At 43.7% G+C, this 12069-nt stretch overlaps 1 protein-coding gene across 2 annotated transcripts in view; it reads left to right on the top strand.

The window, feature by feature from the left end:
- CUNH10orf67 (chromosome unknown C10orf67 homolog) overlaps window positions 1-12069 on the top strand; it is a 204254-nt gene that overhangs the window by 59492 nt on the left and 132693 nt on the right. For both annotated transcript variants that reach the window (XM_073676507.1, XM_073676506.1), the window contains exon 9: window positions 1090-1155. In XM_073676507.1, the coding sequence (XP_073532608.1) occupies window positions 1090-1155 (66 nt within the window). The remainder of the gene's footprint in view (window positions 1-1089; window positions 1156-12069) is intronic.

The raw sequence follows: 12069 nt of genomic DNA, 5'->3' as shown, positions 1-12069 counted from the left end.
TCATTCACACACTGTTCTGTATATGGTCATTACAGAGGATAGCGTCCACTATGCACTAGGTGTAGATGGTCGTTACAGAGGATATCTTCCACTATGCACATGATGTAGATGGTCATTAAAGAGGATAGCTTCCACTATGCACACAGTGTAGATGGTCAATACAGAAGATAGCTTCCACCATGCACACACTGTAGACGGTCATTACAGAGGATGGCTTCTACCATGCACACACTGTAGAGTGCAGACAGTCATTACAGAGGATAGCTTCCACCAGGCACACACTGTAGACAGTCATTACAGAGGATAGCTTCTACCATGCACACACTGTAGACGGTCGTTACAGAGGATGGCTTCTACCATGCATACACTGTAGACGGTCGTTACAGAGGATAGCTTCCACTATGCACATGATGTAGATGGTCATTAAAGAGGATAGCTTCCACTATGCACACAGTGTAGATGGTCAATGCAGAAGATAGCTTCCACCATGCACACGATGTACAGGGTCATTACAGAGGATGGCTTCTACCATGCACACACTGTAGAGTGTAGACAGTCATTACAGAGGATAGCTTCCACCATGTACACTGTAGACGGTCATTACAGAGGATAGCTTCTACCATGCACACACTGTAGACGGTCGTTACAGAGGATGGCTTCCACCATGCACACAGTGTAGACGGTCATTACAGAGGATAGCTTCCACCATGCACACACTGTAGACAGTCATTACAGAGGATAGCTTCCACCATGCACACACTGTAGACGGTCATTACAGAGGATAGCTTCCACCATGCACACACTGTAGACGGTCATTATAGAGGATAGCTTCCACCATGCACACACTGTAGACGGTCATTACAGAGGATAGCTTCCACCATGCACACACTGTAGACGGTCATTACAGAGGATAGCTTCCACCATGCACACATTGTAGACGGTCCTTACAAAGGATAGCTTCCACCATACACACAGTGTAGACGGTCATTACAGAGGATAGATTATACCATGCACTCGATGTAGACGGTCATTACAGAGGAAAGCTTCCACTATTGTCACCATGTAAAACAATTATATTTGTATTATCAGATCCAGCAACAAAAGGAAGATATGGAAAATACCCTGAAAGCTAAGCTAGCCGAAAAAGATGAGGAGGTAAGTCTAAGCGGAGTGTGTCACACAGTGTACTCTAAATGTGTATTCATGAAAACAACTGCACATTGCCTCATCCAAGATAAGTGAAGACCTGGAACATTGAGAAACACTGACGCCATAACTCATAATGAAATGATAAGTCTGTACTTCTGTTTTGTCCTTTAAACTCCTGTGCAAAAATTCATTTTTGTAAACAGCAATATTATGTCATCGCCTGTTTGCTGTGGTGTAGGTAAGGCACTGTGGATAGTCCATACTTGTGCAACCTAATGCACATAACCATATAAATGTGCATATATAAATCTGTGGAGCTATATAGGGGACTTGTGACCCTTCGGCCACTGTGACCCACAGTGGCATTCTGTGCAGCCCCCAACTACCATCTGGTCATGGACATGCTTGTCTGTATCGGGGGGATGCTCACATATATCTTCCTTGCCAGAGGGGAGAGGATCAGCGTATAGGCAGTAGCAGGGACAAGTAAGTCCTAATGGGTAGTGTGAAGTTATAGCTGCGGTTGCAGATATTGGCAGAATAGGGGTCTCCTTACCCTCGTGAGGAACTACAGTGATAAGTGGATGACGAGGCCATTCATGTGTGCGAATTTCTTCATTGCAGCTAATGGAGTAGAGCATACCCCGTCCATTTCAGCTACAATGGCTTTTCCTTTCTAGAGTGCGAAGGGTGGAGAAGGGGATTGCCTTTCTCATGATAGGTTAGAGTCTTGAAAATGGACCTGCAAATCATTCATTTATGGTATAAATCCCACAATCCAAGAACAGGATTGGATAAAACGATTTGGAGAGGGGCAACACACATGCTTAGGCTAGCGATGCTCGGCTGCTGTCACAGAACATCAAATATTGCAAAAGAAAGGAAAAGGTGTAAGTGGCACTCCCCAAAAGAGCTTGTTATTCTATTTAATGTATCCAAAACATAAGACAGGAGAAAACGTACCCACAGGCAACGTCTGTTTTGTGTTTATTCTTTAGCGCTTCATCTGGCCACGTGGCTCCAGATGCAATACGCTCTCTGCTGTTTTTGCCTTATGTTTTTTGATACATTAAGGAGGTTTACAAGCTCTTTTGGTGAATGCCGCTTTCACTTTTTTCTTTGCTTTGCTACATTTATGGTATATATTTTGGATATTTAATAAATGTCTCAGATAGTATGACTCCTCCAAGTGTTATTGCAGCCTTGGGATTGATTCGATCTGACAGGGTGGCCCTTGGACTGAATCCGGTTTTATATCTCTGCTCTGATTTATGGAGAGACACTGGCTGAGAAGGATCTTCTCAAGTGCCAACCACATATTCTGTTCAAGGATGCAGTACCACCCTGGACATGGGCAGTCTAAGTGCCCTGTTCACCAGTAACTAGAGATGGGCAAATCCGAACTGTAAAGTTTGGGGTCCGTACTGAACACCTACTGTTCGGGCACAGGACCCTGAACACGAACTTCCTCAGGAAGTCCGTGTTACTGACCAGGTTCGGGTGTTTCCCGCACTGTCATCTGCATGATAGAGCGAGAAACACGGGCTCTGATCGACGGTAACATCGTTACCGCAGTCAGAGAGCTGCAGGATTACACTGTCAGATGTCAGCGTGATCCCTCAGCTGTGATTGTCACCCGCGGTAAAAAGCTTACCACGAGTGACAGGCACCGGCCGATGAGACTACTACCCCCCATCAGTCAGCGAATGCTATCATTCTAAATAGCGAGCGCAAGCGCCACTGGATGGGAGCAGTAGTCTCTCTGTGCTGAAAGTAAAAAAAAAAAAGCTAAAATTAATAAATAAATATTAAAATAAAAAACACATTATACTCACCTACACCTTGTCCCTGATGCCCACGTCCCCTTTAAAAAAAAAAAAAAAAAAGCACTATATACTCACCTTAATGCCTAATCCCAGATGCCCATGTCACCTGTAATAAAGAAAAAATAATAAACCACCATAAACCTCACCTATTTGCCATAGTCCTGGCCGTAGTGCCGAGTGTCCCACGCCGATCTCGTTACATGTGACCGCTCTATTCAGCAGCCAGTGATACACTGACAAGAGCATCATCGCTCCTGCAGTGTATATCGCTGAGCTGCCGGGAGTGAGGTCACTGGAGTTTATCAGCTCATGAAGCTCCGGTGACCTCACTTACGGCAAAAATGCTGGGTGAGAAAATTTTCAAGCAGCTGTGGTGCCATAAGTGAGGTCACTGGCGCTCATCGGCAGATTGAACTCCAGTGACCTCACTCGCGGCAGCTCAGTGCTATACACTGACACAGGAGTGATTACACTCCTGTATCAGTGTTTAGCCTGCTGTCTTGTAGAGCAGTCACATCAGCAGTCACTGATGATGTGACTGTCCTACATATGATCTGATTGCCGTGGGACACTCGGAAATGTGTCATCACGGCGGACAGGTGAGAGATATGGTTGTTTTTTTTTAAAGATTTTTACAGGTGACAATGGCTTTAGCGGATTAATCAAAATTCTCAGTTCATATGTAGAATGTGTCTTCAGTGAATACAGATATTCCCATTACGGAATAAGGAGATGACAGCTGGTGTTTATAAAGTTTTATGGAGAACTCTTAGAGAGAACTTGCACCAGAATGTTATTGCAGAAGCGTAATTTCAGCTCAAAATTAGAAAGCATTACTTTTCTGCCTAAACTGTAAAGTAACTGAACATTCACAAGGATTTGGAGACCGCTTACATTTAAAAGGGTTTCCCATAAAGAACACAGCAACATTACCCATCCACAGTATCCACGGTAGTGCAACCACTGCTCCACTCACTGTCTGTGAGCTTGGTGCTTGTTCGTGATCACTACTTCTGCATTTACACTGGGACTTTGGGCCCCCTGTTCTCAGGAATGGTTGGGGTCTCAGCTGCCGCGCTGCCGAACCCACTGTGATCATACATCTTTTCTGTGGATAGATATGAAATCCTTAAATAACATAATATATTGGGTTACTATGTCTCAGATTGCCAGTAGGATTCCGGGAGGAATTGTTTCGACCTATGGCAAATTGGTCAGGGCTGTTCTAAGACTTTTTCGCCTTCCTTTGATAAATAATAGTTTTTTAGTATAAGATGTTGAACTTTTCTGAATTCAGGGTGTAATTATAACTCCCTTCACCCATGGGACACCATGATGTACCCATAAGTCTTCACTGTGCACTTTAACTCTGCAGCTTTAACTTTTGACACCTTTAGAGTCGCATTTCTTTGCTTTCTTCATATCTAATAACGGAGGCTCCTAATAGTTGAGGATTTGTACTTATGGCAGAGCTGTTTACTCACTGTATCAATCACACTTATTTCCAGAAATCATGACACTTGGTGGGAAGCAGGCACATGTTGCGATAAGACCAACGCGCAACTGTTTCCCTAACAAATAATAGATTTATAACCAGGTAAATATGTTACCAGCAAACGGGGATTGTGACCGGCACTCCATAGCCCAAGTAATGAGGCCACTCGCTTAATGAATGAGGAGGGGGTCACATTTATAGACGTAGTGTTACCACTGCTGGGAAATGTGCACCAGCTTCATGATTTGGGGACAGGGATGGAATTAATTACATAAAGGGGTTTCCTGATCTGAGAAGAATTCTCTGCAGTCAGTCTGTGTGAATACGGACGGCCATATAGTGACCGCCACTCACAGTGTCGATTTGGAGGTCTTCAGTTACTTAGACTGACTGCAGACTTTTCTTCTCAAACCCAAGAAACCCCTTTAACTTATTTCACTTTTGGTGGTTCGCATTGGGTTATGCTCTTTATTATGACTTAAAGGGGTTGTACCATGTATGGAAGTTATTCACAGGATAGACAATAACTTGCTGATCACTTGGGCTCCAACCAATCCTGAGAACGGCATTCAAGACTGCCTCACTTGAATGGAAGACTGGGGAAAAGTTTCTCCACAAGACGACCACTAAGCTGGTGTAGGGAAACTTTTAGGCCATGCAGTGCTTTTTGGGATAAAGGTATGCAAATTGCCTGTTCATAGATAAAGAGAACAGGGTCTCTAGTGCCACCTATAAGAGGTAGCAATCCTAGAAGTCAGTCTGGGGCCATAAAGAACTTGTTGTCTTCCTCTATGAAGAGGCTATTTGCCAGGGAGGATAGCATAGCCTATAAGTCTCCCTACACCAGCTTGTTGGTGTTCTTAAAGGAAATCTCTCACTAAGCTAGGTTTATTCCACCTGAGACCAGCATAATGTAGAGACAGAGACTTGGATTCCAGCGATGTGTCACTTACTGCCCTGCTTGCTGTAGTTTTGAGTTTTACAAGCAGGAGATTATCACTAGAGGACTAGTAAACTTGCTTCCAGGTTGTCCTCCGTATTCATGATTTCTGTGTAACACCGCCCCTACCACTGATTGGCAACTTTCTGTGTACACAGTGCATAGGCTGAAATCTGCCTATCAGTCTTGTGGGCGAGGTTACACAGTATTCAGAGAACTGCTAGGTTACCACCAAGTAAAACAGTGATTTTATCAAAATGACAGCAAGCAGCCCAGTAAGTGATACATCACTGGAATCAGGGTCTATGTCTCCTCATCATGCTGCTTTCAGATGGGGTAGCAAAAACCTGGTGACTGATTTCCTTAAAGGAGAAACAATACCCCTTTCATAGGCCACTCACCCAGCCAACCAGTCTCCTACTTTGCACTGACAAGTGGCAAGAACCCTGAAACAGCTCTCTGCATATGGAGGTCTATTTCTTTTAGAGACGATTTTGATGTGGCTTTTTATCCTAAGTTATTTGGGAAGGCCCTTTAAGAGGTCAATAATGACTACTCTGATTGTTTCCTCCAATTGATGGCATTATAAACCCTACTCTCTTCCTCTTTGAAGAAACTTTTTGCATATCATGGAATGGAGCACTGGTCCCACATGTGCACAACGTCCAGTCGTTCTACATGGGACTGCCAGATGTAGTCAAGCCCTGTACTCCACGATCTCTGACAGCCCCTTAGACATTAGTGGGATCATCGCTTCAGAGCCTGCTCTCTGGATCAGCGCTACCTCCTGTGATCAGCAAGTTGTCTCTTATTTGGTGGGTGCGTGATTAATTGTTTTTATGGTACAACGTCTTTAAGAAATAAAGGGGATTTCTGGAAAATATATATTTTTTAACTTTAATCAAAAATAGGAATTTTAGCCATAGGATATTATTTTGCACCTGATCCTTGGATGTAGGTAGACACACAGCTCTCGAGTCATTGGATAGTCTGGTCCTATGACCGGATATCTCGGTGTACGGCACATGTCTACACTTTTATTATTTCCAATGTCTTTATAGTTCAGGACAATTTTAGATGTGATTTTGTTAATGTCACAGCTTTTTTTTACTTGTATTAAACTACCTTTCCAGATATAGAAAACTCTGCGATCGGGGTCTCACCAGTACTGCCCAGACCAGCAGCTGGGGCACATGTGGAAACGCTGGAGTGCCCAGTCACCGCTACCAAATTCAGAATTAGCTTTGGGCTCTCCGACCTTCCAGGCCCCGGTGGGTCCATGCCCCGTCTCTGAGATATATATTTTTTTCAACCCCAGTGGATGGAAACATCACCGATGACCTGGACGCACCTCCTCATAACACAACTAGGGGCTACTAGAAGTGTGTCAGTGACTGGAGAGAAATGGAAGAGACCGGTTTGATTGACAGCCATTATCCTCCCTGTCAGCTCTGCAGGGAAGCAGTGTGAAGATGGGGGCGGATAGGGGATATTATCTCTGCAGTGTTTTATGGAAAATCTTTAACCAGCAGAATACTGGTGCCATATACATCCTAAAGCCATACTGCCGTCCTCACAATACATTGGCACATGTGAGTGCTATCTAGTTGGGGTCTTTTATGAAAGCCCAGGCCGCCTGCCACATAAGATAACAGCAGCTCTATAAGTGGGGGATGTGAAAGTCTGCTCCTTATGTCGGACAGTCCTGTCACTATACAGAGTGTATATAGATCCTATACTGTGTCCTATATAAGTATTTGGCTATAGGTGACAGGTCCAGTTACAGCTTTACTCGCTCCATTACTTTTTTTTATGTGTATGAGTATGAAGGAGTCTGCAACCACCAAAACCCTCTTCTTGCCACAATACTTTGGGACCGATTCATCAAGACCGCCGTTTTGTTCCAAATTTATTAAGATCAACGCTCCTCTTAATGAATTTTTGGCTGCCGTGCGCCAGAGACAGAAACGTACTCAGGGCATGGACTGGAGTAGACTTTCCTGGCTTAACTTAAAATGAATTTGTGCGCCAGGCTAAGCCCCCCTCGTGCCAAGTTTCATCCATTTTTTAAAAAGTTGACGAAGCTGGCGTAAACTGTTTGGTGAATCAACTTCACAGCGCTTTGGAGAATTCACAACTGAGGCTCATACCCAATATCATATCGAAACAATAGATATTTACACTGCAAGAGCAAGATTTGGGATCGCTTTAAAGGGGTTGTCCAGCCAAAAAGAAAAATTCCCCAGGGGCCTGAAACTGTAAAAAATAATGGACTAAGTCATACTCACCTACCGGCACCCACCTGGATCCAGGCAAGCTGCTTCGTGGTCTGCGCTGACACAGGAAGAAGGAACGTCACTGTTCCACCTGCCCAATACCACTGCGGTCTGTGATTGGCTGTAGCGGTCAGTTAACTTGAGCAGCACATCATTGGATGTTTTTCTGATAATATGCTGCTCAAGTCACCTGACCGCTGCAGTTAATCACAGGTGGCAGCGGTCTTGCTGCTTTGGAACGGTGACGTCCCTTCTTCCTGTGTCAGCGCCGACCATGGAGAGGCCTCCAGGTGGGTGTCAGTAGGTGAGTATATCTTTTTTCCCAAATATCCTATTTAATGGGGTCCTCCAATTAGAAAATCCAATTTCATATACCCTAGTAAGTAATTTGGAGTTATTAGAGGAGGGTCCAGTGTTTAGTATCCTCTGGAGCAGTGTTCCCCAACTGCAGTCCTCAAGGTCCACCAACAGGCCATGTTTTCAGGATTTCGTTAGTATTGCCTGTGCAGGTGATGTAATTATCATCAGGGCCATTCTAAGGAAATCCTGAAAACATGGCCTGTTGGTGGACCTTGAGGACTGGAGTTGGAGAACCCTGCTCTGGAGGACCTGTCCTGTCCTGCATTAAGCAGATAGCCCATAAAGCTTAGTGTAATGCTTCATTTCCCCTGTGGTGCCCCCTGCAGGTGAACTGAACACTTACTGCTGTGCTGCTCAACAGATTAGCGCTCATTGCTCGGGGTACAAACATAAGGATACTTTGGGAGAAGTTTATTATTAATTAATAATATTCTATATTATTAATTAATTAGGAATTGTCAACGGCATAGAACTCCTTTAACATATTGGGGTGTTACGACTGCATGCAGGGGCAGCTCGGATGATAGAACAGGGTAGTTGGGAATTTAGTTCCTTGTACTTTCCTGCAGACGTCGTCGGCAGAATACAGGCATGTACACGGCAGTGTTAGGCTATGTTCACACGTTGCGTTTTTGCTGCTGTTTTTTATGCAAATTTTTAGCTGCGGTTGACAGTACCAGCAAAGTCTATGAGATTTCAGAAATATCATGCACACACATTGTTTTTTTTTTTCCTGACTGATTTGGTAAACTGCTGCGTTTTTGCAAATTGCAGCATGTCATTTCTTTCAGCGTTTTTTCACCTATAGAAAGCAATGGATAAATACAAAAAACGCAGCAAAAATGCAGGTATCAGGTTTTGCTGCGTTCTTGGTGCAAAAACCTGAGGAAGTTGAATCAGGTTATTTTTTACGCACTAAACTAGCACAAGAGACAAATGTACACTGACAAAAATGCAGCAAAAACTCAGCAAAACCTGCTTTTTGTAAGCAGCTTCTTTACTGCCAAGAGAGCAGCTTTCGCCTGAAGAAAGAAAACGCAGCAAAAAACGCAACGTGTGAACATAGCCTAAGCCTCTCCTGCCACAGCTTATTCACACTTATCCTAAATACTCCTGTTTACAAGAAAGCAATTTTGATAATAGGATTACATTAGAGTATTTGGAATAGGCGCCCAATTGTAGCAATTAAAGGGTTTTCGTTTTTGGATTTTATGTGAATAAAAGTAAAGCAACATATAATAAACAGTTCTGAAACTTTCATCATTTGTAATGTAATTTCTCACCATTTACAAGATCTTGGTTACCAGTAAGAAACCTGGAAACCTGGGGCTGAGAAATCTATAAGAAGTATAAGCATGGCAGTACACAGTTTGCTACAATGTATCAGTACAGATACAATTTTTAATTCTAGGCGGTTTAGCTGACAGAGGGTTCCGCTTCTTGGCAGTGAGAAGTGATGTTAACTTTCAGGAAAGTAGGTCCCAAACTGTGTAAAACACGTTAAAATAACAAACCCAGCCGGTATTCACCTTCCCTAGGTCCCGCGGCGGCTCCCCGACACTGCTCCGTTCCTGGAGTCTAGGCTGCAGCGATGACATCATCAGCGTGCATCATGGCTTTACGCAGTCATTGATCTCAGTGACTAATTTCCCGTGAAAAGAAAAAACTTAATGCTTCAGCATACCAAGACATCTTGGACATTTGTTTGCTTTCAGCTGTGGTAACAGTTTGGGGAAGGCCCTTTATGTTCCAGCATTGCATTACTGTGCCCAGTGCACAAAGCAAGGTCCATAAAGACATGGTTGGGGGAGTTTGGTGTGGAAAAACACCAAGCCCTGACCTCAAACCCATCCAACACTTTTGGGATGAACTAGAAAGGAGACTATGAGCCCAGTCTCACCTCCAACATCAGTGTCTGACCTCACTAATGTTCTTCTGGTTAAAGGGGCAAAAATTAAAACGGAAATATTCCCAGAATCTTGTAGAAACCAGTCCCAGAAGAGTTGGAGCTGCTATATAACTGAAGTGGGGACCAACTACATATTTATGTCTATGGATTTCCAATAGGCATACCATACCATACCATGACTATACACCGAAACGCATAGGTTTGTAGACTCTATGTGCCTTGTATGTCCAGATACACAGCTTTTTAGTTTTCCTAACAAACGTGAAATGTTATACGTGCCCCTCATCGCTGGAGGACTCCTTTCCTGATGACCATCCTGCTGCAGCCCTGACCAGGGCGGCTCCTTGTGATGTCTCCCTCCTGCGGCCACAGGGGCTTTTACTTCTGGTGAGCTGACTCTCCCATCCCCTCTCCCGACCTGGTTGATTCAATGGATTTACAATGGGATGTTGAGTACTTGTATCAATAGTTTTGTCCATCCAGCTTACATATTTACACTGGGCGTATGAACGGCCAATAATATAGAAATATAAGATAGATTGCGAGAGAGAGATGTAGTGTGGGTAAATGGACGGATAACTCTTTAATAGTCTATCCCCCCCCATAAAAAACAATCTACCCATAAATCTAACTTGCTGATTGCTGGTACCAGGCTCGGACTGGCCTACAGGAGAACATGAGGATCCTCCGGTGGGCCACCATGCAGAGATGGACTCTCCATGCCAATTAAGTAGTTGGCGCAATACATGTTTCACTATGTACAGACAAGGGCATCATCTCAACATTCATTTAACAAAACTACTCTGTTTATTATTACATAGAAATATAAGCCAATTTGTGAATGTGAGGGTAATATGATATTTGCATGTAGCTGAACAGTGGGCCACCAGACTCCATGTTACTGGCTGGGAGCCTCAGCAATCCTAAGATTGGGGCCTGGAACCATGAGACCATGAATGGAGTGGATGTGGGCAAGCTCCTCAGCTCCATTCATTGTCGATGGGATTGCCAAGTAGAGTGCTCCGCTCTTTCCGGCAGTCCCATGTACAATAAACAGAGTGGAGGTTGGGTTGAGCTGTAGAGTCTGAATCACTGGGAATCCCAGCAACTGGACCCCTAGAGATCAGCAAGTAAAATGGGGATAACTAGTTTTTGGGTGGTGGGTGGTTGGGGGGGGCTAACCTTTTAAAACAGGACACACCATGGCACAAAATTGCTGCCGTCTCTTTTTTTTCCTATCCTACTTTTTTTACTATAGAAGTTAGCGGGAACAGGAAGGACATCGTGCGGAAAACGAAACTTTCCAATATGATGAGTTGGATCATAGTTTGTCAAAGCCAAGTGGCTGATCTCGCGGGAGTCTGCGGTACAAGCAGTTTCCTTCCTGGCACAGAACACTTTGCATTGCATACATTGCCATCTACCGAGAGAAGGGGCTCCATACAGACCCCATTCATCTTGCTTTCTTTGCATAAAGAGCTTTATGTCCTGGGCACAAAGTTAAATAGGTTGGGGAACCTGTGCCACCTCCCCAAATAGGAGTCACATGAATAAAATGTGCCCAACCTGTCAAACCATGAACTCCTGTTTCTTAACTGTATAATGAGGATTTCTCCTGTTTGGTTCCTAATTTTCCATTGACATTATAGAAGCTACTCTGGTAAATTGGAATATATTATAGTTCACCCAGCAAGTGTAATACTGTGTATTCATGACTTATACAGTACATGTATGTCCATCTATAAAGTAAAGGAAATAATGCAAGAAAAAAAGGCAGCAGCTGCCTGTAGGCCCTTTCATGATCTGAAGGATTTGCTGGAGTACTCTCTTAACCCTATCATCTTTTGGGTTTATTGGCAGTGGACCAACATGGCATTCTGGCAGCTTACTTTGCCGGGCATGCTAAAAATAATGGGTTTTGCAGCTGTCAGAAGTTTATTCATCATCATAATGAGAGTTTACCTAAAGGCCATAATTACTTTATAAGGGCAGGTTCACATGAGCGTATAAATAAAAAAAAATGCATAACTTTTGATCCAAAAATCCCTGACAATATTTGTTCTCACTTGTCATCCGTGTACAATTCGTTTTTTTTACTCAGCAGCTATTAATCA

Source organism: Phyllobates terribilis, unplaced genomic scaffold (genome assembly GCF_046119375.1).
Source record: "Phyllobates terribilis strain yellow unplaced genomic scaffold, ASM4611937v1 Scaffold_4__5_contigs__length_816908805, whole genome shotgun sequence".
NCBI classification, from domain to species: domain Eukaryota; kingdom Metazoa; phylum Chordata; class Amphibia; order Anura; family Dendrobatidae; genus Phyllobates; species Phyllobates terribilis.
This window is presented reverse-complemented; position numbering and strand designations above follow the sequence as displayed.